This window comes from Eptatretus burgeri, chromosome 10 (assembly GCF_056783735.1).
Source record: "Eptatretus burgeri isolate ZD-2024b chromosome 10, Ebu_testis_v1, whole genome shotgun sequence".
Taxonomy (NCBI): domain Eukaryota; kingdom Metazoa; phylum Chordata; class Myxini; order Myxiniformes; family Myxinidae; genus Eptatretus; species Eptatretus burgeri.
This window is the reverse complement of record NC_140970.1, coordinates 29951019-29977777: the sequence shown is the minus strand read 5'-3', so window position 1 is coordinate 29977777 and position 26759 is coordinate 29951019. Positions and strand designations below refer to the sequence as shown.

Sequence of the window (26759 nt, the reverse complement as noted above, 5' to 3'; positions counted from 1 at the left end):
CACACACACATCGAAAAAGAAATGGGCACAGTGGGGTCTTTATTTCGACCCTCGCAGCCAAGGGGATAGACAGGCTGGAGGTCAGAGTTTGGCCGGGCACCTGGCCGCGTTTGCACAGGTCGCCAACCTGCCCTTGTGGAGCTCGGGATTCTTGTGGAAGGGCTTGGGAACAGCGGACGCTCCAACCACCACAGTGGGACTCGAACCCACACGGACAACCTCGCACCAAGCGCCAAGGAACCAAGACGAAGCGGCAGACGCCAGCCAGCACCAAGACGGAAGATGGCCAGCAGACCAGATGAGACGACCCAGACGGATCGCACCGACAATTCTTCAACCCCTCCTGCCAGGTGGGAGGGATCCGTCCTGAGGTAACTCTGCCTCCCATTGGACGGGTGGCGTGTCGGTGGCCCGCCCTCGGAAGAGGCTCTGTAGTTGTTTCTGGCCTTCTGGCTTCCCATTGGCTGGAGCGCCTCGGCTTTGCTTGCTCTTCGTCCATTGGCTGGAGGAAACACTCCCTGCCCTTCTTCAGAGCGGAGCCCCAATTTGAGGCGATGGAGGCTCCGCCCACGACTTCAGCCAAAAACACGTGGATAATGGAGTCGGTGTGCGAAGGTTTGGTTGGGTGGTGGAACGAAGCAGGATGTTGTTGTTGGGGAATATAAAAAAAAACTAACTACAAAATAACACGCAGCGCACACTTGAAATTCCCGTTAAACACAGGGGATGGATTGTAACTATACACTTAACGAAATAACTAAACTTTGGGACTGCTGACTGTCTGTGTGCAAGAGGCTTCCAAATCCGTAACAATATATCATTTTGGGCCTGATCTCTCAAATGGTGAAGAATCACTTAAAAAAATTCTTGTAGTCGGATCCGGATTCAGATCTTCACCAAAATCGAATTAGTTCGTCCTCGTCACACACCCAACCCGTCCACCAAGTTTCATCCGGATCGTCACTTCCTGTACCCTAAGGGGTATGTTCCATTACCAATCAGCTTCCTCGCAATTGCCAAGCCAGCCGTTCCTTAACGGTTTCGAATGGGGTGCTTGCTCGAGCGCTTAAGCCTCTTGGCGAGTGCTCTACATTAAACTTTGCGAATGAACATACCCCTGCAGAAGATGACAGCTATTATAGCGAACGTAGTGAGCTTCATACTTAACACGTGCACATGAGAGAATAGGAAACAACAACAACAACAACACAATACTTTGGCAATTTGGAATCCGTATCGTTGGCTATGACCCTTTTGCTTCCGGTTTTTTTTTGCTTCCGGTTTTTGTCATGGGGAATGATGCATGCCGGGAGATAAAGGCATCGTCGGAGACATGAAAGACCCAAATATCAGACATGGTGTATATTTCCTCCACTGATTTTAATAAAGATATCTCCCGCATCATCAATCAAACAATTTTTAATCGTGATTTACATTATTTCATCGCTGATCCCGAAACCAGACCGACGTGACCGGAAATTGCAGCATCGAATGTAAGAAGAATTCTACGTTCGCTTCTCGGCTTTGCCTATTCCATATTAATTTGCTAACTGAGAGAACATACTACCAGTGTAATGTGGGAACAAAAATCGAGGTACGAGAGTAAGATTGATTTTACCTCAATCCTCGTTTTTTTTTTCTTCAATCAATTGTTTTCGCTGGATAATTAAAACAACAACAACAACAACAACAACAAATCAAATTCTGCAATAAAAGCAGAAATAATTGCAGGGATTTTAAAATACAACCATGTAGCGGGGATTTTTAAGCGAATAACACGATATAGTGGATGGTTTAAAAGTAGGTAAACCAAGGAAATTGATAACCGGAAGCGTTTTGGCGGGAGTTTGAAATTGGTTCATTTCAGATGGGAAAACAAAGAGCTTGTAAAGGAAGGACTTCAGCTTCGCAGGAACATGGTAAATCGTGGAATTATTTTCATCTGAAGATTGAGACGATTTATTTATTTATTTTTTAAACCCGGAGTCGGTGATCTAATGGTTCGATAGATTGTGTGGTGAGTCCGGCGGTTCAAACACTCGCTGAGTTCGACTTTCAAAATGTTTCGTGTTGTTTCCTTGATTGACGCTCAGCGTTTAAATAGGATAGCACACGGGCAAACAGCCGTAGGTTGGCAATCGAAGCGCAGGCTTTGAATGGGCCTAATGAGGAATGGCCTCCTGCGTTGAAGTTTCTTGTCGGGGAACTCGTACAAATTATTAATTTACACTGCGGGGAAAACGAGTTTTAACCTTTGTTGGTGTTGGTTATCCTGCTGTTATACATGTATTCCGTGAGGAAAGTGTAAAACAACATGGGGTACTTCACTCTTACACGAGGAAACGGATACGGGAGGAGGTGATTCCATCCATGTTGTCTGACTGTATAATTCACAAACGACTAACTGTACCACTCACCTTATCTTCCACACACTGTACTGTACCACTCACCTTATCTTCCACACACTGTACCGTACCACTCACCTTATCTTCCACACACTGTACTGTACCACTCACCTTATCTTCCACACACTGTACCGTACCACTCACCTTATCTTCCACACACTGTACTGTACCACTCACCTTATCTTCCACACACTGTACCGTACCACTCACCTTATCTTCCACACACTGTACTGTACCACTCACCTTATCTTCCACACACTGTACTGTACCACTCACCTTATCTTCCACACACTGTACCGTACCACTCGCCTTATCTTCCACACACTGTACCGTACCACTCACCTTATCTTCCACACACTGTACTGTACCACTCACCTTATCTTCCACACACTGTACTGTACCACTCACCTTATCTTCCACACACTGTACTGTACCACTCACCTTATCTTCCACACACTGTACTGTACCACTCACCTTATCTTCCACACACTGTACTGTACCACTCACCTTATCTTCCACACACTGTACTGTACCACTCACCTTATCTTCCACACACTGTACTGTACCACTCACCTTATCTTCCACACACTGTACCACTCACCTTATCTTCCACACACTGTACTGTACCACTCACCTTATCTTCCACACACTGTACCACTCACCTTATCTTCCACACACTGTACCACTCACCTTATCTTCCACACAGTGTAGCACTCACGTTATCTTGCACACACTGTACTGTACCACTCACCTTATCTTCCACACACTGTACTGTACCACTCACCTTATCTTCCACACACTGTACTGTACCACTCACCTTATCTTCCACACACTGTACTGTACCACTCACCTTATCTTCCACACACTGTACCGTACCACTCACCTTATCTTCCACACACTGTACCGTACCACTCACCTTATCTTCCACACACTGTACCGTACCACTCACCTTATCTTCCACACACTGTACCGTACCACTCACCTTATATTCCACACACTGTACTGTACCACTCACCTTATCTTCCACACACTGTACCGTACCACTCACCTTATCTTCCACACACTGTACCGTACCACTCACCTTATCTTCCACACACTGTACTGTACCACTCACCTTATCTTCCACACACTGTACTGTACCACTCACCTTATCTTCCACACACTGTACTGTACCACTCACCTTATCTTCCACACACTGTACCACTCACCTTATCTTCCACACACTGTACCACTCACCTTATCTTCCACACACTGTACCACTCACCTTATCTTCCACACACTGTACCACTCACCTTATCTTCCACACACTGTACTGTACCACTCACCTTATCTTCCACACACTGTACTGTACCACTCACCTTATCTTCCACACACTGTACTGTACCACTCACCTTATCTTCCACACACTGTACTGTACCACTCACCTTATCTTCCACACACTGTACTGTACCACTCACCTTATCTTCCACACACTGTACTGTACCACTCACCTTATCTTCCACACACTGTACTGTACCACTCACCTTATCTTCCACACACTGTACTGTACTGTACCACTCACCTTATCTTCCACACACTGTACTGTACTGTACCACTCACCTTATCTTCAACACACTGTACTGTACTGTACCACTCACCTTATCTTCCACACACTGTACCACTCACCTTATCTTCCACACTGTACCACTCACCTTATCTTCCACACTGTACCACTCAACTTATCTTCCACACACTGTACTGTACCACTCACCTTATTTTCCACACACTGTATTGTACCACTCACCTTATCTTCCACACACTACCGTACCACTCACCTTATCTTCCACACACTGTACTGTATGACTCACCTTATCTTCCACACACAACCACTCACCTTATCTTCCACACACTGTACTGTACCACTCACCTTATAGCGAACCTAGTGAGCTTCATACTTAACGTGTGCACATGAGAGAATAGGAAACAACAACACAATACCCTTGGCAATTTGGAATCCGTGTTATTGGCTATGGCCCTTTTGCTTCCGGTTTTTTTAAACACTGTGCGGTGTATAAACACGATTGGGTTTTATTTATATCTTGTGAATATTACTTAACGCGTGCACATGAGAGAATAGGAAACGACAACACAATACCATGGCAATTTGGAATCCGTGTCATTGGCTATGACCCTTTTGCTTCCGTTTTGTTTTTTGCTTCTGTTTTTTTTTGTTTCCGGTTTTTGTCATGGGGAATGATGCATGCCGGGAGATAAAGGCATAGTCGGAGACATGAAAGACCCAAATATCAGACATGGTGTATATTTCCTCCACTGATTTTAATAAAGATATCTCCCTCATCATCAAAAAATAATCGTGATTTACATTATTTGATCGCTGATCCCGAATCCAGGCCGAAGTAACCGGAAATTGTGTATACAGTTGTGAACAAGTTGTCAGTAAAGTCAGAAGCGAATGGAAGAAGAATTCTACATTCACTTCTAGTATTAATTTTTTTAGGTGAGATCTTGTTCTAGGCGGTGTAGTTGTTGTTGTGAAGGTAATGTTGAGGTAATATTTATTTTTGCAGATGAGATCCTGTTCTAGGCGGTGTAGTTGTTGTGAAGGTAATGTTGAGGTAATATTTATTTTTGCAGATGAGATCCTGTTCTAGGCGGTGTAGTTGTTGTTGTGAAGGTAATGTTGAGGTAATATTTAGTTTTGCAGATGAGATCCTGTTCTAGGCGGTGTAGTTGTTGTTGTGAAGGTAATGTTGAGGTAATATTTAGTTTTGCAGATGAGATCCTGTTCTAGGCGGTGTAGTTGTTGTTGTCAAGGTAATGTTGAGGTAATATTTATTTTTTCATCGCAAAAAGACTTTAATTTGATGTATTTAAGAAGCGAATGGAAGAAGAATTTTACGTTCGCTTCTCGGCTTTGCCTATTCTATATTAGCGAACGCAGTGAGCTTCATACTTAACGCATGCACATGAGGGAATAGGAAGCAACAATAACAACAACAACACAATACCCCTGGCAATTTGGAATCCGTGTCGTTGGCTATGACCTTTTGCTTCCAGTTTTTTTAAACGCTGTGCGGTGTATAAACACGATTGGGTTTTATTTCTATCTTGTGAATATTACTTAACACGTGCACACGAGAGAATAGGAAACAACACCAACAACACAATACCCTGGCAATTTGGAATCCGTGTCGTTGGCTATGATCCTTTTGCTTCCGTTTTTGTTTTGTTTCCGTTTTTTTTTTTTCTGATTTTTGTCATGGGGAATGATGCATGCCGGGAGATAAAGGCATCGTCGGAGACATCAAAGACCCAAATATCAGATATGGTGTATATTTCCTCCACTGATTTTAATAAAGATATCTCCCGCATCATCAAACAATAATTTTTAATCGTGATTTACATTATTTGATCGCTGATCCCGAATCCAGGCCGAAGTAACTGGAAATTGCGTATACAGTTGTGAACAAGTTATAGGTAAAGTCAGAAGCGAATGTAAGACGAATTCTACATTCACTTCTAGTATTTTTTTTTTAGATGAGATCCTGTTGTAGGCGGTGTAGTTGTTGTGAAGGTAATGTGGAGGTAATGGGTAAAGTCAGAAGCGAATGTATACTGAACAAAAATATAAACGCACCAAGCGATTGTTACTATTTTACCTCGAACTCATTAATACTAAATCTTCACAACGATTTGGTTATAGAATCCATGACAATTGAGCATTAAATTTCAAAGAGTTCCTTGAGAATTCTGGCGACAGTCTTTGCGCTACAACAGCCGACACAACCGAGGTGTCACTGTCAGAGTTCACACAGTCAGTAGCGGGTGTGTCCACCGTTGGCGTCGCGCAGAGCGGTGCATCTCTGGCGCATGGACATCACCAGATTATCGATGGTGGCCTGAGGGATGTTTTCCCATTCCTCCTGGAGAGCCACACGGAGCTGGCGGACGTTCTCTGGGACTGCGTAACGTTGTCGTACGCGTCGATCAAGAACGTCCCAAAGTTGCTCGATGGGCGACATGTCGGGAGAATATGGAGGCCAGTCGAGGACATCAATGTCCTCCTCACCGAGGAAGTCCATGCAGATCCTGGCAACATGGGGGCGAGCATTGTCGTGCTGAAACGTCACATGGTGAAGGCGCACAAACGGCACGACGATGGGTCTGAGTATCTCGTCCCTGTACCGCTGCCCGTTCAAGTTGCCTTCAATGAAATGAAGCCGAGTGCGCTCTCCATGGCATATGCCTACCCACACCATAACACTGGCACCACCGTGTGACACCCGACGAAGGACATTGGCGTCAGTGTAGCGCTCCCCAGCCCGACGCCAGACGCGGAGTCTGCCATCAGCCCGATACAGCTGGAACCGCAACTCATCGGTGAACAGCACTCTCCTCCATCATGCGAGGGTCCAGCGCAAGTGAACATTGGCCCAGTTCAGTCGGGTCTGACGCCGGACTGCAGTGAGGTCGAGTCCCCGGTGTGGTTGGCGGGCTCGGAGGTTGGCCTCCCTCAAGCGGTTACGCACCGTCTGGGCTGAATGAAATGCGCCTGTTATGCAGCCCGACAGTCTCATCGGCAGTCCTCGTGGCCGGTCGGAGTCGATCCCGGAGATGTTGCAGCCTCATGTGACGATCCTGACCGGCGGTGGTCACACGTGGTCGCCGGGCATGTGGGCAGTTCACGGTGCTTCCATCCTCTCTCTGAGGCGCGTTCTCAGGCGGCTAATGGTGGAGTGGTGGACATTGAAGTGTGCTGCAACGGCCCGTACTGACGTCCCAGCATTCAGCATGCCAATGGCGTGCTCCCTCAAGATTTGTGACATCTGTGGCATGTTGACATTTGGCACCAGTCCACATTTTGGGGAGGCCTTTTATAGGGCAAGCTATTGGGAGTGTTTGTGTCCTGGTCACGCTCACTGACCATCACTCTGTCAAGCCCCATGGTGCTCATGGGAAGGATTACTCAACGTGTGAGTCCACACACTCAGAGTGGTCAATTTCAATGGGAACATCTGTCTTGAGCAAAACAAAGGAACCATTGCTCAAACATATCATCGGTTTGACCATTTTCCCATAATGGCAATCTTGACTTAGATATTTAGGTTGGTGCGTTTATATTTTTGTTCAGTATAAGAGGAATTCTACGTTCGCATCTCGGCTTTGCCTATTCCATATTAGCGAACGTAGTGAGCTTCATACTTAACGCATGCACATGAGAGAATAAGAAACAACAACAACAACAACAACAACAACAACACAATACCCTGGCAATTTGGAATCCGTATCATTGGCTATGACCCTTTTGTTTCCTTTTTTTTTTTTGCTTCTGGTTTTTTTTTATTTTATTTTTTTATTTTTTTCCGATTTTTGTCATGGGGAATGATGCATGCCGGGAGATAAAGGCATCGTCGGAGACATGATAGACCCAAATATCAGATATGGTGTATATTTCCTCCACTGATTTTAATAAAGATATCTCCCGCATCATCAATCAAACAATTTTTAATCGTGATTTACGTTATTTGATCGCTGATCCCGAATCCAGGCCGAAGTAACTGGAAATTGCGTATACAGTTGTGAACAAGTTGTCGGTAAAGTCAGAAGCGAATGGAAGAAGAATTCTACGTTCGCTTCTCGTATTTATTTTTTTCGATGAGATCCTGTTCTCGGCGGTGTAGTTGCTGTGAAGGTAATGTTGAGGTAATATTAACTTTTTTAGATGAGATCCTGTTCTCGGCGGTGTAGTTGTTGTGAAGGTAATGTTGAGGTAATATTAACTTTTTTAGATGAGATCCTGTTCTAGGAGGTGTAGTTGTTGTTGTGAAGGTAATGTTGAGGTCATATTTATTTTTTTTCAGATGACATCCTGTTCTCAGCGGTGTAGTTGTTGTGAAGGTAATGTTGAGGTAATATTAACTTTTTTAGATGAGGTCCTGTTCTAGGTGGTGTAGTTGTTGTTGTGAAGGTAATGTTGAGGTCATATTTATTTATTCAGATGAGATCCTGTTCTCGGCGGTGTAGTTGTTGTTGAGGTAATAACTTTTTTAGATGAGGTCCTGTTCTAGGCGGTGTAGTTGTTGTTATGAAGGTAATGTTGAGGTCATATTTATTTTTTTAAATGAGATCCTGTTCGAGGTGGTGTTGTTGTCGTTGTGAAGGTAATGTTGAGGTAATATTAACTTTTTAAGATGAGATCCTGTTCTAGGTGGTGTAGTTGTTGATGTGAAGGTAATGTTGAGGTCATATTTATTTTTTTCGATGAGATCCTGTTCTAGGTGGTGTAGTTGTCCTTGTGAAGGTAATGTTGAGGATTTTTTTTTTTAGATGAGATCCTGTTTTCGGCGGTGTAGTTGTTGTTGTGAAGGTAATGTTGAGGTAATATGCAGTCGTGTTATCACGGTTATAGAAATGCACAAATAATTAATTTGATCTCTCGTATACCCAATCACACCTTTATGACTAAAAAAATTAACAACAAAACTCGAGAGTAAATACTCTAGCAGTTTTAAGTCCACCTAATTTTTTAATAAAGATATCTCCCGCATCAAAAAATAATTTTTAATCCTGATTTACATTATTTGATCACTGATCCTGAATCCAGGCCGAAGTGACTGGAAATTGCAGCTTCGAATGTAAGAACAATTCTACGTTCGCTTCTCGGCTTTGCCTATTCCATATTCTTCCACACACTGTACCGTGCCACTCACCTTATCTTCAATGCACTGTCCGTACCACTCACCTTATCTTCCACGCACTGTACCGTACCACTCACCTTATCTTCCACACACTGTACCACACTACTCACCTTCTCGTCCGTGCACTGTACCACACTACTCACCTCGTCCACGCACTGTACCGTACCACTCACCATATCTTCCATGCACTGTACCGTACCACTCACCTTATCTTCCACACACTGTACCATACCACTCACCTTATCTTCCACGCACTGTACCATACCTCTCACCTTATCTTCCACGCACTGTACCACACTACTCACCTTCTCGTCCGTGCACTGTACTGCACTACTCACCTCGTCCACGCACTGTACCGCACCACTCACCTTCTCGTCCATGCACTGTACCACACCACTCACCTTATCTTCCATGCACTGTACCAAACAACTCCCTTTATCCTCCTTATCTTCCACACACTGTACCGTACCGCTGTACGGTATTCCCCCAAACTTCCGCACAAAGATTTTGGATCAGCTTCGCGATTGTCATCCAGGCATTGAAAGAATGAAATCGCTGGCGTGGAACTATGTCTGGTGGCTTCACCTTGACTCTGACATCGAACAGTGTGTGAAACGTTATCCATGCCAAAGCAGTCGAAATGTGCCACTGCATCCCTGGGAATGGCCAATGAACCATGGCAGAGGATTCATCTTGACTACGCTGGACCCATCGAAGGCTGTATGATTCTTATTGTTACGGATGCTCACACTAAATGCATCGATGCCTGTGTAACACATACAGCAACCTCACACACGACTATAGAGAGGCTGTGCCAGTGCTTTGCCACTCATGCTTTGCCATGCATGATAGTCACTGACAATGCAACCTGTTTCTCAAGCTCTGAATTCACTGAATTCACCTGCTTGAACGGTATAATTCACAAGTTTGTGAGCCCACACCATCAAACTTAAAATGGACTCTCCGAACACTCCGTGAGTTTTGTCAAGTCTGGTCTAAATAAGATACACGGTGGAAGCCTTCAAACCAGACTATCACGTTTGCTTTTCGCTTACCGCATCACTCCCCACACTACAACGGGGGTGACACCAGCTGAGCTGCTGATGAAACGACATTTGCGTACACGACTGGATTGTCTAAGACCAGACGTGGTGTCGGTCGTATATCAAAATTAGTGGAAACAGACACTTAATCATGACAAACATGCAGTACAGTGCTCTATAAACATCAGGGACCCGGTGTTTGTCAAAAACTTTGGTTGCGGAAAGGCTTGGCTACCAAGGAGGATTCACAAAAACGAGGGACCGTTGTCCTACAAGATCAAACTCAAGGACAACCGAGTCGGCCGGAGGCACCTTGATCATGTCCGGTATTGGTCCTGTGATCTTGTCATCTTCACAAAGGATGTCTCGCCACTCCCTGAACCTGTGAAGAGCGACATTGGTGCTGCAGATGGTACTGCACCACTCCCTGAGGCTGACCCCAATAACGCCGTTGCAGCGCCACCAGCGGTGCCGTCTATCGGCTTTGTATCCCGACGATCATCCAGAGTTTCAAAGGCGCCTATCCGCCTCAATTTGTAGCTAATACTCATATATTCATGATCTTTGTATTAGTCCCCTCCTGTATTAGTCATTACTCTTGTGTTCATCTTTATTGCATTTTCACACTTAATGGGAGGGGGGAGATGTCATGTATTCATGCATGAGATCAACCAGAAGCGCGGTCATCGCGAGGCGCGAACATCGCTGCACACGATGAAGTTGGGCTCACGGATTGGTCTGAGGTTTCTGTGTGTGGAGCACAATAACAGATTGATGGTGCATTCAAACTGCTTTCCCTGCCTGATACTTTACAGTTCTGCGCCACTCACCTTATCTTCCATGCACTGAACCTTACAACTCCCCTATATCTTCCATGTACTGTACCATACAACTCCTCTATATCTTCCATACATTGTACCATACAACTTCCCTTATCTTTCATGCACTGTACCGTACCACTCCCCTTATCTTCCACACACTGTACCATACAACTCCCCGATATCTTCCATGCACTGTATCATACCATTCCCCTTATCTTCCACACACACTACCATAGCACTCCCCTTCCACTTACTGTTAGTCCGGTCGCTTAAGGTAGAAATTCGACAAAACATTTACTGACTGGACAAAAGCATCAAATTTGGTACACAACTTCCTTGGCCAATAAGATCTAATTTTGGAAGGGGAGCCAAGATCAAGGTCACTCATGAAGGTCAAAAGGTCAAAAATGACATTTTCTGTATTCCAGAGAGCATGCCTAGCTCTATCAAAATACTCTGTTACAAATCAGTTAGTCGCCCTCATTTGCATTCTATACGCATCACTAATGTCGAAATATATTCAAATCGTATGACGAAGTGGCATAAAAAGCTGGTTTTCCACGTTAGTACCATGAGAATGGTCAGGACCGTAAAAATCTTGCCAAAACCTTTACCTACTAGATACCAGCAACAAACTTGCTACACAGCAAACTTGGACCATAACCTGCATTTTCAGAAGGGGAGCCCAAGTCGAGGTCACCCATGAAGGTCAAGGTCAAGGTAAAAAAACGTCAAAAATGACATTACTGTATTTTCGGAGAAGATGCATCGCTGTATTGAAATACGCTGTCACAAATTATGCAATATGTTTCAGCTATGTTTTATATACAACGGAAATGGCAAAATATCTTCAAATCACATTACAAACCTCCATAAACCCCTAATTTTCCCACTTTATACCATGTCCTGGATCAATTCTCTCAAGTTAAACGGGCTGGGACCTGATCAACGTAAGTGACATTGGGTACAGATGGGTTATTGTACCCCATACAAACAAGGTACGACCCCTGAGATCGGGATGAGTAGTCGAATCTCAGCGACAGTAGGTTCCTCCTCCAGTCCCCTCGCGAGACGCATATGGGAAACCACAAATCGGATCATTCGCCAAATCGAATTTGTCATGGCAAGATTTGTGCCAACGAGCCTTGTTTCGGATGAAACACTCTGCTGTCCCAGAACTACCATACCCCGCATTGACGGGAAGTGCATTCATTTCCTGGAACAGCCCAACGTTCTGAAAAAAATTGGTGTATGCTGCACCATTTCCATCCCATGAGTTTGAATCGAGGGGACAACGTAATTCCTCTGCAGATAGTGACTGGCACACGACACAAAGGTCCCAATCAACCCGGCGCGTGACCTGGAAATAAGAAGAGTTATAATAAAGGAGTTGTCCGTATCTGTACCTATCGGGACTAAATTAGGATATTGTCAAAATATACATCCAGCAAGCCCTAATTATGCCAACAAGCTGATTTCGTCATCAGGTTGGACTCCCCGACACAAAAATGTAGGAATTTTTGAAAAAATATAGGAATCAACTTGGTACAATTGAAATTATAGTATTTATAACCTACCGGAAATTATTTAAAGTCACACTTTCAAGTGGAATTGAAAAAAAATCAAAAGTTGGTTTTAAAAATTAGAGCACAAAATTTACACACTATTTGAAATCACCATGCTTGTTATTTATTTTGATTGATTCTATTTGTATATGCGCAGAACTGACTTTTCATAAAACATTGCTTAGCCACTAGATTCGATAATAATCATTCACAAAATGGTCAAAAGTGGTAAAATCGGCAAATGGATAAGGTGAAATCATGTCAAATTAAAAGAGTCTCAGCACTGATGCACTTTCTGTTTTGATTGGGCCCTCAGGGCATGACAATAGGATTGCTGTTCTCTCTCAGGAATAAATAGGCGATCATAAAAAGCTGTTTTACAGCTAAATAAAGGTCTTGGATAACCTTTATTTGATGGAAGTTTCAACTCTGGCATATTTATAGGCCAGGTAATTAGAAAAAGACTTCAAAAAAGGTCTTCGCACTGGCACACTCTCTGTGCTGTGGGGGTCACTCCCCTTCTTGTCCTTTTTTTGGCTTCTTGCCCTTCTTTACTACACCCCTCCCCTCCTGCTGAGAATTATCCCCATCATAAAACGTTCAACTACATAAAAAGGCTTATGTTCTCTCTCATCTGATTGAACACAAAAATGAAGGCAAGCCTACCCAGCCCTCCTCCTGGCCTTATCATCATCAATGACGATTGATCGATCGTCTTCCTCCAAGGTCAAACCGGATCAGCAATTGACGATTGATTTTATTCTCCAATCATGTCAAAATTCACTCCACAATATCACACATGATGCCTATTATCTCTCATTTAATTAGTAGTATGCTTTCTTTGTCATATCAATGAGAACAAATGACTGAAAACACAAATTTCTGAGCAGATTACAAATTAAAAACATACTTACTGCTGCCAATGCCGCCATTTTGTCCGCATTCCAGTGGTTCCTCCGCAACAATAGGAGCATTTTTGGGCGTGGCTAAACACAAAAATTTGAAGGCCTATGAAAGCTGCCAATGCAATTTTTGTGCTTTGCTCCTCTTCCAGAATTGTTTAGGACATCATATAGAAGCCCTGTACCAAGTTTGGTGCTTTTGTCCAGTCAGTAAATGTTTTTTTCCCAAAGCGACTGGACTATGTACCACTCCCTTTATCTTCCATGCACTGCGTCGTAGCACTCCCCGATACCTTCCAGGCACTGTACCATACAACTCCCCGATATCTTCCAGGCACTGTACCATACAACTCCCCGATATCTTCCAGGCACTGTACCATACAACTCCCCGATATCTTCCATGCACTGTACCATACAACTCTCCGATCAACTCTCCGATATCTTCCAGGCACTGTACCATACAACTCCCCGATATCTTCCATGCACTGTGTCGTAGCACTCCCCGATATATTCCATGCACTGTGTCGTAGCACTCCCCGATATCTTCCATGCACTGTGTCGTAGCACTCACCGATATCTTCCATGCACTGTACCATACAACTCCCCTATATATTCCATGCACTGTACCGTACAACTCCCCTATATATTCCATGCACTGTACCGTACAACTCCCCTATATATTCCATGCACTGTACCATACAACTCCCCTATATCTTCCATGCACTGTGTCGTACCACTCCCCAATATCCTCCATGCACTGTACCATACAACTCCCCTATATATTTCATGCACTGTACCATACAACTCCTCTATATATTCCATTCACTGTACCATACAACTCCCCTTGTTTTCCATTATTGTCCCAAGCCACTCCCCTTGTCTTCCATGTACTAAACTGTAATGATGCCCTTGTCTTCCACACCATGTTGTACTGATCCCTTCCCCCTCCATGTACTCACTGTACCTTACTGATGCCCTTGTCTTCCCTGTACTGTACTGTACTTATCCCCCTTTTCCACATGCATTACTGCACCAATCCCCTTGATGAAACGGTCGATTAAACATCTGCATGATGATTCGCTCCTGTGCATTGCCTGAACTTTTGCAGTGTCCCCTTTCACACTAAACCTTTTGCCACCCACCTGCAGCAGTGGGCATATATGCTTTCACTCTCTTGACATAAACCACACCATTAGCCAATCCAGTTCCATGTTTTGGCAGATCGGGTAGCGTCGTGGTATTTGTTTGTGAGTGTTGGATTTGTAGTCTCAATAATGAGGTGTATCTCACAATACATGTTCTGGTACATGGCATACAGAATGAACATCAATGGTTGTGCCATGTTATTTTGGTGTTGGGCTGGCATTATAACCTAGACCACAAGGTCTAGCATTATAGCCTAGACCACATGCATACTCGCTTTTGAGCTGCCCTGGCCTGGCTCAAATCTCCACATATAGTGTTGCGAATCTGGAAGCCATGATCACACACAACATTCAGGTTCCTCTAGCTCAGTTATCTCGGTAAGTACGTGTTTTATAGATAGGGTCCCGCCCCTTGTCTAAAGGGTAAATTAATGTAAATGCGCTGTGATTTATTTTAATAGTTCGGGGTTTTACCAAGAGTCTGCGAAAGAATGGCTCTCCTCCGCCAAGAACAACCCTCCTCCGCCAAGAACAACCCTCCTCCGCCAAGAACAACCCTCCTCCGCCAAGAACAACCATCCTCCCCAAGAACAGCCCTCCTCCGCCAAGAACAACCATTCTCCGCAAGAACAGCCCTCCTCCGCCAAGAACAACCATTCTCCGCAAGAACAGCCCTCCTCTGCCAAGAACAACGCTCCTCGGAAAAGAACAATGCTTCCTCCCTCCGCGGTCTGAGGAGGGGTGGGGGAGTGTGCCGGAGGATAAAAAAGGAGTGAGAAGAGGACAGAGCAGGGAGAGCGAGAGAGCCAGCTAGGAGGGATCCAAAGAGAAGGAGGAGAGGATTTTGTCACCGTAAAAGTCGCCGTCAGCCCTGGCCCCCGCCTTCATCCACCGCCTCCACCAAATGGTCGAGCTTGGGCGACGACCGCGATTCACCTTAGCTGGGTTCAGCTGCGCTGGTCCGTCGGACGGTGTCCTGGGCTCCAGGGAGAAGGGGACGCCCAGCCGCGCGCTCTCGGTCAGGTAGTCTGCCTACCACTGATCTCAGCCCGACTATCCTCCGGGTTGGAGGTCCCATTATAGACTATTTTGGTCCGTGTGTGTGTGTGTGTGTGTGTGTGTGTGTGTGTGTGTGTGTGTGTGTGTGTGTGTGTGTGTGTGTGTGTGTGTGCGTGCGTGTGTGTGTGTGTGTGTGTGTGTGTGTGTGTGTGTGTGTGTGTGTGTGTGTGTGTGTGTGTGCGCCAGTTTTTAAGTAGTGCAACTGTATAAGTGCTGTGTGCTGTATAAATTGCATTGCATTTCTTATATTCGGTGTAGCTCTGCTCTTTTGTGTTCCCTCATTCCCCATTATTGCCTTATAAATAAATATCCTCATTTGTTGAATGTATCAGCTCGTTTTGTGTTTCTTTCATTGGCTCGACATGACGCGTGTTTGAGGATTAGTGTTGGTAACGTGTTCATTTGGTCCGGCCCGACTTTGGTAATTCCGCTCGGTTCCACCGGATCCGAGTCGGCGATAGCGACTCGATTCGGACAAAGAAGGCCGAGGGTGAATTTCCCCGGTAGATTTCCCGTGTGGATACTTGGGTATATAGAAATTTGGCTATTCACCTATTCCACACGGATGACCTGTTGGTGAGTTCGGTCCGAAAGGGACCCGTACTTTTCTGAAAAGTACGACCTATACATTCTGGGCGATCGGTCGAGCCGACCTGCGGTTCCGTCTGGCGGTTGTGCTCGAGGCCGACGTCCCGGCCCCGTAACAATAGGGCGAGCCATCAACTTATTGGATGGACGTTCAGCTGGGTCTCGTCTTCCAGCATGAGTTTGTGGTATCTCTCACAACTTTTTTTTTCATGCCTCCGCTGACAAAGTCTGCAGAAGCATTATGTTTTCTGGTTGTCCGTCCATCCGTACATAAATCCATCTATGCTAATTTTCTCTGTTGTCTCCACAACTGCCTATCCGATTGACACAAATCAATCAACTTGACACACACATTGACACAAATTAATCAAGTTTCAACTTGGCTATGTGCCAAGTTTCAATTTTTTCCTTGGTGCGGTTTCAAAGATACAGAGGTCCAAAGTTTTTCTGTTTTTCCAACATGGCTGCCACATCACGTGTCCTCTGACATAATTATCATTAAAACATTCTACATGCGTAGTTACACCAATGGTGAAAATTTAGTCTCAAGCCGACAAGGGGTTGCAGAGAAAAACACGAAAGTTCTGTGCAGACAAATGCAAACAAACAAACCAACCCAAATGCAATACCCTCTCCTTCACCGAGGGTAATAAAAAGTTTTCCACCTTTGACATCATAGGTCACATGGTTTAGCAGCTGTGAATTTTTGACGAATATACCTTTAAAAACCCTCTTCTCCAGAATGGCTTTATAGATCGAGGTGAAACTTCACCCACACATTACCTAAGCCGAGGAGATGCCATGGTGCTTACAAATAATAATTAATAGGTCACATGGTCTGGCAGCCATATTGGATTGAATGGAAGTCTTCAAAGAAATAATTTCTCTTGAACCGCTTCATCCATCAACGTGAAACTTCCACAATTATGATCTAGTAGTCGTGGTGAATATTTGTTTTAAATCCCGAGACTAAACACTAGAAGCAAATAATTATCCCGCAGGGACTGACGTTATTTCCCCAACAGGTGGGGTGAAAATGAGGGATTAGGTGGAAAGGGCCATGACCCCCTTCCTGAAGTTATACGGTCATGGGGAGCACAAACTAAGTTTACAGCATGGTCCTTGTATTTCTTGAGTTTGGTCTGCACGTGGCTGTTGGTTTCTGAGAATATTTTGAAATATATTACCTGAATTTGAGGAGAAACCCCCCTTTTCAGCCTCTTATAGGAGGTGGATCCAGATGAGAGGATAGTTGGGCACAACCCCATGAGACTTTCCTGTTCTGATGTATCGTACCAAATTTGGTTCATTTCCGTCATGCAGTTTATGAAGAAAATGTGTTTTCGTGAATATGAGGGATTAGGGAAGGGAGGCCGTGGCCCCCTTTCCATGGGAGATAAGACCATGGGGAGCACAACATGAGGTTAGAGCATGGTCACGATGCTCCATGGCCAGTTTGGCCTGCATCTGGTTGTTAGTTTCTGAGAAGAAGGTTTTTGAATGAAATATAAATATTTGTGGCAACCCCCCTTTAAAGCCCCTTTAAATAGGCAGATCCAGATGGGAGCACAACCCCATGAGACTGTGCTGTCCTGATGCATTGTATCAAATTTTGTCCATATCGCTTAGGTTGTGGAGAAGGTGTTTTAGTGAAAATGAGGGATTTGGAGTGGCCCCTTTCCCAGGGAGATACGGCCTTGAGGAGCGCAACTTAAGATGAGGGCATGGTCCTAATGCTCTTGTGGTGAGTTGGTCTGGATCTGTCTGGCGGTTTTGAGAATATTTTTGAATAACACACCAATATTTTGGGCAAAACCTCTCTTTCCCCCATACCCCCCCTTATAGGGGGCGCATCTGGGGCGTACAACCCCATGAGACCTTGCTGTCTTGATGCATCATATCAAACTTGGTCCATATGGGTCGGGTAGTTTTTGAGGAGATGTTTTAGTCCAATGTTAACGGACATGCATATGTATGTACGGAAGGACGGCGAGACACCGAAACCCACTCCATGAGCTTATTTTGGAGATATAGCTTCATTAACCAGGTGGTTCACATGGATCCGGCTGGCAGGATGGCCCAGTATGCACGCTAGCCTCTAAGCTGTCTTGCCTGGGTTTGAATCCCAACCCTGCTATAAATGATCATCCTGGTGTTTCACAGAAGGGGCAATTCATCAATGTGTGTGCCGTACCTCTGATATACGTGAAACAGGGTATCGCATCTGTGGACGTTAAAGATCCCACCATGTTCGTCGTGAAGAGTATGCGAGTCGTCACCAGCACCCCTCAACAAATTCAAAATTTCTGCACTAACTACTGCTGGGAGAGGGATGGCAAACCACCCAGCATGATCCTTGGCTAACAAACTGCTTCAGCAGAACCAACGCTCTGTAACACAGAGTACTTTCCATTCCCGACACGGTGCTGTTGTATTGCTGTTTCAATCTTTGGTAAAACGTGTTTTCTCTTGCATTCTTATTCATCATTGCTCCCCTATCCATCTTGATTTCAGAACAGGACCCTCTGCAAAATGGAAATACGTCACAGGGAGGGAAAAGGAAGACCGGGATGAGGGGACGCCCTCGAAAGAAGCGAGCGGTAACTGTTGACAAGATGCCAGTCCTTGAAGATAGACGCACTGTGGTCATTAAACCACAGGACGTTGCTAAGTGGGTGCCCGTCGACACGAATATTCGTCGCTTTGTTTCACAGACTCTCGATGATGCCTTTTCGTGAGTTTTGTATCAACATTTTTCATTATCTACTTCACATGAAGGTTATTTTTAATTTCCCTCCTTTTAGTACTGCAGCATAGCAAACCAATTGTTCGACTTTTCATAAAAGCACCAAAATTGGTACATATGTTGACTAATGTATTCTGAACAATTCTGGATATGGAGCCACTCGAGATTTTGCCTTGGTCAGCTTTGGCGTCCATTTTGGAAAATGGCCGCCATTCTACTTTAACAACATGGGATATCTGTCATTGTTATTCTCTTTGTAGGTTTCTCAGAGGTGATAAATACTCCATGTGATGTGCATTTACAAAGGAAAACAATACAAATGTCATTTGTGTTGATTTATTATATTTCCAACCATTGTATTGGGGAAAAATGGTCATTTTTATGGGAAAATCCATTTTCGCACACAGCCTCAGTGACAGGTTCAGAAGTATTTTGTTGTGGTGGTGGTAGTGGTGGAAGTGGTGTTGTAATTGGTAATATTGGTGGAGCTGGTAGTCACTGATTATGAAGCGGTCATCTGCCTTCCAAGGCAAAGGAGCTGATAGTCACTGATGGTGAAGCAGTCATCTGCCTTCCAACACAGGAAGATGAAAGCTCTGGCTCCATGCGGTGAAGAAGAGGCGGACACTCGCATCATGCGACATGTGGCCCATGCTGCAGAACATGACTACCGTCGGATTCAAGTTCGAACCGTAGACACCGACGTCGTCGTCTTGGCGGTGATGGTAGCCCAGGCACTACCATGCGTGGATGAACTCTGGATTGCCTTTGGGATGGGCAAGAACTACCGCTACATCCCTGCCCATGAAATAGCTGCCTCCCTCGGTCCACAGAAGGCACGTGCCCTCCCTGTCTTACACGCCATGACCGGATGTGACACGGTATCAGCATTCGTGGGGCATGGGAAGAAATCTGCCTGGGCCACATGGAACTCGTTTACAGAACTGACAGATTCTCTTGTGACCCTGACCACCACGCCAGTCAACATCCAGGATGACACAATACACTGCATTGAAAGGTTTGTGGTGCTCCTCTATGACCGCACCAGTCCATATACGGACTTCAACGATGCCAGAAAGAAACTCTTCGCCAAATGGAACTCCGTCCAGCGCATCCAACCTACCTATGATGCTTTGGAACAGCATGTGAAGAGATCAGTCTTCCAGGGTGACTATGTCTGGGGGCAGGTCTTGGTCCCTCAACCTGTGCTTCTATCACCAACAAGCTGGGGCTGGCGGCAAACAGAGGATGTGTCCTACGAACCTCTCTGGACCACACTCCCTGAGGCTTCAAAAAGCTGCTTCGAGCTGGTGTCGTGTGGCTGCAAAAAAGGCTGTAGAAACCGCTGCAAATGCAAGAAGGCTAATCTGCAATGCACTGGACTGTGTGCTTGTGAAGGAGAATGCCAGTAGACAGACGCAGTGGATGGATGGATAGGGCTCTGTCCTTGGTCCCACTTTGTTCCTTGTTTACATCAATGATCTTCTTGATAATGTTCTGTCTCAGTCAGCCATGCATACTGATGACTCCTCACTTTACTTCAGATCTGCTTATTCACTCAACATGACTCGTAATGAGGTTGGAGTTTTGCTGGACAATGATTTTGAGAATGCGTTGAAGTGGGGGAGGACTGGGGGATGGCTGGCTGGTAAACTTCAATGCAAAGAAAACTAAATTGTTCTCCATGTCTTGCTCCAGAAACGGATATTCAATTCTGTGCACGAGGTCTTCAGCCATAACAGAATCATCCGAGCTTCGGCTTCTTGGTCTGGATATCTCTAACCTCCATTTAGTTAAATACATTTCTGGTATTGCGAAGAGTGCTTCCAAGCGAGTTGGTTGTTTTGATCGAGCACAGAGGTATTTACCTCCTGATGCTGTTTTGTACCTGTATAAGACAACTATACGTCCCCTCATGGAGTACTGTCTCCACATTTGGGCTGGAACACCAGCTTGTCACTTATCTTTACATGATAGCTCCACAAACGTATAGTGAACCTGGTTGGTGCGGAGATGAGTTTAACTCTTCAACTGCTCTCTCACCGTAGGTCAGTTGCCACTCTTGGTTTGTTCTACAGATATTTTCATGGTAAATGTTCTGCTGGACTTTCTAACTTGGTTCCTCCTGTACAAGTGTTTGGACGCAAGACTCGATTTGCCATCTCTGCAAACTCATGCACGAAAGCTGATCCAAAGTGTGATTTAAAAAAAGTGATTCTTCACCATTCAGAGATAGGGCCAAAAATGATAGAGAGCATGATAGAGATAGAGAACTGCCACTTTACAACTGCTGACAGTGATGACCGGGTACCAAAGATGTCCCGCTCTGATGCAACCCCGCTTTGATCGGACACTTGACCCTGACCCATGATGTTTATTATTATTAAATTCAGAATAGGATGAAAATAAACTCCATTCAAATCAAATGGAAGACCAAATTGGTACATTCCTGCATTGGAGTAATCAGATGGAACCCAAACAAGCACAAAGCAAAGATGAAGTCATCAGGAGAAACCTGGATAGGATTCATATTTAAGCTGCTGCTCCTCCACCTTCAAACCCATCCAGGCACAGCCAAGTGAACCTTATTTTTTTAAAAACAAAACAAAACAAACAAACAAATTGTGGCTGCAAGACCATGCATCCGATCAGGTTGAAATTGAAAACAAATATTCCCCATCACTACCAGATCATAATTGTGAAATTTCACGTCAATTGACTGTGGATCAAGAGAAAATTTTCAAAATATTTTCACTCAATCTAATATTGCTGCCAGACAATGTGACTTAAAAATTATTTGTGAATACCCTGGTATCCCTAAGGCTATGGGGACATTTGTGTGAAGTGTGTCGATCTGTCAAGTCATTCTGGAGAATATTTTTTTTAAATAGGTTTTAGGGTAAATTCAATATGGTTGCCAAACCATGGAACCAATGACATCATATGTGTGAACCTTTTGTTCCTCATGGACAGACGGTCATATGTGTAAAGTTTTGCTTCGATCTATTCAGCCACTTCAGTGAAGATTTTTGAAGGTTAAATATATATTTTTAAATGGCTGCGAAGTCACGTGACCGATGACGTCATCAAATGTTTTTCTGGTGAGCATTTTATCCCAAGATGACCCTCAAAAATTTTCATTCTGATCAGATGTAGCGTTCTCCATATGCAATTATGATGTCACAACAAAGGCACTTGTGACGTCATAAAAAAAATCACACTTATTTTTCATGAGGAGTACTTGCCATTTGCCAAGTTTCAATTTTTTTCCTTGGTGCGGTTTCAGAGATCCAGCCTTTTTTCCATTTTTACAACATGGCTGCCATACCATGTAACCTATAACATCATAATTATCAATAAAACATTCCACATGGGTAGTCGCTCCTGTGATGAAAATTTCGTCTCAATCCGACAAGCGGTTGCGGAGAAAAAGACTGATGTTCTGTGCGGACAAACAAACAAACAAACAAACAAACAGACAGACAGACAAACAAACGGACCCAAATGCAATACCCTCTCCTTCGGTGAGGGTAATCACCACCACAATAATAAAAATTGGAATGCTATCCCTGCAAAACATTTGTGGCATTAATGTTCATCACTTCTGGATTACAATCCTACAATGTAAAATAAGGCAATTCTCTGTATGTGCAGTGGCTTGCAAAAGTATTCATCCCTTCCAAAGTTTTCACATTTTGATGCCCACCTGAACTTATTTCATGATGCTTTCAAATCAATCTTAAGATATAGTCTTCACAAACTACTCCAAAGTGATGAAGCTAAAAATAATACAGATAAAATGTGAATAAGTTAGATGAACAGAGAAAATCAGATGATTCTCAGTTGCATACTGTAAGTATTCAACCCTTTCCCAAAATAACCCGAAATCACTTCAGGAGCAAATTATTTGTTTCAAAGGTCACAAAATAAGTGCAATAGGTTTCACCTGGATGTAATCAGTGGTTTAACTCAAAAATTGAGCTCTCCCACTTATCAATAGAGTCTTGAAGATGCAACTCACTTGGTTGACTAATAAGGAAAACTTGAAGACCAAGGAGCTTTCCAAAGAAGTCAGACATAAAATGATGGAGAAGCACCATTCAGGAGAGGGTTATAAAAACATTTCCAAGTCACTCATTATCCCTTTGAGTATGGTGAAATCCATCATTAAGAAGTGGAAGACATATCATATCATCATACCTATCATTCTGTGTCAGGTCAGGTCAGGCCTGATTAGATCTGTGACTTGCTACAGGGACCATGTAAACCTGCACTAACCTGTTTCATGGTCGGGTTGTCGGCGACTAAACCATCTCCCCGAGCAGTTTTCCTGGTGAGAAGGGTGGATGGATATGGACACCCAGCAGGATTGAAAACAAAACCTGTCAAAGGGCGGAGAAGCTCCTTGTGAGTCAATGGCCATCCATATATAGTGTCCAACTGTCTGCGGACGTCCTCCAGCGGTTGGGTTACTTTTTTTTTTTTTTAGTACGTTGGTGGCAGGATTTGCACTACGGCCACCGTAAAACCTTTCACTCTGCATAAAAACAAGAAAAACGCAAAGAAATCTGAAAGCCCACTCTGTGGGAGTACCTCTTGTGCAGCTGCCCTTCGCAGGGCAGCTCACCGGATGACAGGATTGGGGCAAAGCCTTCGGAACCCGCCACCCCCCCCACCACTCTTTGATGATAGGAGGAAAACTAGAGGGGGAGCACTTGGGAGAGTGCAAAACCTCCGCCGCCAATACTGCTGGGTCACTCAAGTGAACCTTATATCTTATTCATTAAATATGATGTCAACAGTGCTGACAGTTATAGTTCTTTTCTCCAACATTTTTTTTGGGGGGGGGGGGGGTTGGAAATCACTTAAAACATGTAAAAATGCAAAAAAAAAAAAATCAATTTTGTTGAAAAAAAAAAAGTTGCAAAAATTTTTTTCCTCCAACAATTTTTTTTTTTGGGGGGGGGGGGGTTGGAAATCACTTAAAACATGTAGAAATGCAAAAAAAACTTTCTCTAATTTTTTTGGGGAGGGGGGGAACATTTTTTTTTCTCTAACAATTTTTGTTTTGGGGGTGGGGGGACCAAGTCCAAAATTTAATGGCATGATCCTTGGACCATACCTAACCCCCCCCCCCACAAGTTTCGTCAAAATCCGTCAGAGTTTTTCCGTAATACTGTTCACAAACAAACAAACAAACAAGCAGTCATAGACTGGTACTTACGAAATCGTCAACTTGACCTCTGACCTTGTCTAATAAAAGCTGTCTCTAGAGAAGGTAGCGAAGCAAACCAGAAGTTTCTACGATGATTCTGTTCCAAACCATCAAAAATCGAATGTTTGACCTCACTGTGACCTTGACCTTTGACCGATTTTGACCAAAATGTAATCAGCACTAGCCACCACCCTCCTGAATCACGTGGTGTAATTTGACATTGGTAGCTTCTTCCGTTCTCGAGTTATCTTTTCCAAACCATCAAAAATCGAATGTTTGACCTCACCGTGACCTTGACCTTTGACCGATTTTGACCAAAATCTAATCGGCACGAGCCATCACCCTCCTGAATCACGTGGTGTAATTTGACATTGGTAGCTTCTTCCGTTCTCGAGTTATCGTGCCTACAAACAAACAGAAACGGAAGTCATCAATATACTTACAAAATCTTTAGATTTCGTAAGTAACAAGCAGTCATAGACTGGTACTTATGAAATCGTCAACTTGACCTCTGACCTTGTCTAATAAAAGCTGTCTCTCGAGAAGGTAGCGATGCAAACCAGAAGTTTCTACAATGATTCTGTATCAAACCATCAAAAATCGTAACGTTGACCGAAGCAAAAATCTCCATTTCTCCACGCAATTATACCTTAACGTGACTCAACGACGTGTCTGCTCGAGCGCACTGCATCATGGGACGACCCGTGACGCGTCGAGTGAAATATTTTTAATACAATCTTAAAACGTCTCCAAAACATCCGATTTTTTTTTTTACCAGAATTTCGACAACCGAGTTTTAAGCGTCCTAAGCGATCGCAAAAACCGAAGACAAAATTAAAATCGAAGTTAAAACGAACTCGTAACGTCGAGCGAAGCAAAAATACTCCATTTATCCACATGAATTTACAGAATTATGTTTGACCTCACTGTGACCTTGACCTTTGACCGATTTTGACCAAAATCTAATCAGCACTAGCCATCACCCTCCTGAATCACGTGGTGTAATTTGACATTGGTAGCTTCTTCCCTTCTCGAGTTATCGTGCCTACAAACAAACAAACAAACAAACAAACAAGCAGTCATAGACTGGTACTTCCGAAATCGTCAACTTGACCTCTGACCTTGTCTAATAAAAGCTTTCTCTGGAGAAGGTAGCGACGCAAACCAGAAGTTTCTACGATGATTCTGTAACAAACCATCAAAAATCGAATGTTTGACCTCACTGTGACCTTGACCTTTGACCAATTTTTACCAAAATGTAATCAGCACTAACCATCACCCTCCTTAATCATGTGGTTTAATTTGACATTGGTAGCTTCTTCCGTTCTCTAGTTATCTGTACCAAACCATCAAAAATCGAATATTTGACCTCACTGTGACCTTGACCTTTGACCGATTTTGACCAAAATCTAATCAGCACTTGCCATCACCATCCTGAATCACGTGGTGTAATTTGACATTGCTAGCTTCTTCCGTTCTCGAGTTATCGTGCCTACAAACAAACAAACAAACAAACAAGCAGTCATAGACTGGTACTTACGAAATCGTCAACTTGACCTCTGACCTTGTCTAATAAAAGCTGTCTCTAGAGAAGGTAGCGACACAAACCAGAAATTTCTGCGATGATTCTGTACCAAACCATCAAAAATCGAATGTTTTGGATGTTTGACCTCACTGTGACCTTGACCTTTGACCGATTTTGACCAAAATCTAATCAGCGCTAGCCATCACCCTCCTGAATCACGTGGTGTAATTTGACATTGGAAGCTTCTTCCATTCTCGAGTTATCATTTTTTGGGTATTTGACCTCACTGTGACCTTGACCTTTGACCGATTTTGACCAAAATCTAATCGGCACTAGCCATCACCCTCCTGAATCATGTGGTGTAATTTGACATTGGTAGCTTCTTCCGTTCTCAAGTTGTCTGTACCAAACCATCAAAAATCGAATATTTGACCTCACTGTGACCTTGACCTTTGACCGATTTTGACCAAAATCTAATCAGCACTAGCCATCACCCTCCTGAATAACGTGGTGTAATTTGACATTGGTAGCTTCTTCCGTTCTCGAGTTATCATGCCTACAAACAAACAAACAAACAAACGGAAGTCATCAATATACTTACGAAATCTAAAGATTTCGTAAGTAACAAACAGAAAGGGGTGAAAACAGTAACCTCCATCCATCTTCGAAGATGGCGGAAGTTAACTACGGGGTAACCTTCCCGGGTAGTGTGTGTCAGGGTGGTGCTGAGGTGTCGTTCACCAGATGGCGGTCTCCTTGGGTTAACCTCAGGTTGTCCCTTCAGGTGGGGTGCCTGGAATGTCCTATCCCTAAGAGAGGATGATCACCTGTCTCTGTTATCTGAGCTCAAGCATTTGAACAGCAGTATTGCAGCACTCTCTGAGGTTTGGAGACCGGATAGTGGCAAGATTATGGCGGGTGGTTACACCTACTATTGGTCTTGTTGCTCTGATGGTTACCATGCCCAAGGAATTGCTGTAGCTGTGTCCATTAAGCTGACTCCAATGATAATTAAAGTAACACCAGTCAACGAGTGTGTTATGAGAC

At 44.0% G+C, this 26759-nt stretch overlaps 1 protein-coding gene across 2 annotated transcripts in view; it reads left to right on the top strand.

Annotated features, from left to right (window-relative positions):
• The first annotated feature begins 1759 nt into the window (after window positions 1-1759).
• LOC147018202 (uncharacterized) overlaps window positions 1760-26759 on the top strand; it is a 49796-nt gene continuing 24796 nt past the window's right edge. For both annotated transcript variants that reach the window (XM_085897668.1, XM_085897667.1), the window contains exons 1-2: window positions 1760-1919; window positions 18741-18960. In XM_085897668.1, the coding sequence (XP_085753794.1) occupies window positions 1868-1919; window positions 18741-18960 (272 nt within the window). In that variant the 5' untranslated portion in view covers window positions 1760-1867. The remainder of the gene's footprint in view (window positions 1920-18740; window positions 18961-26759) is intronic.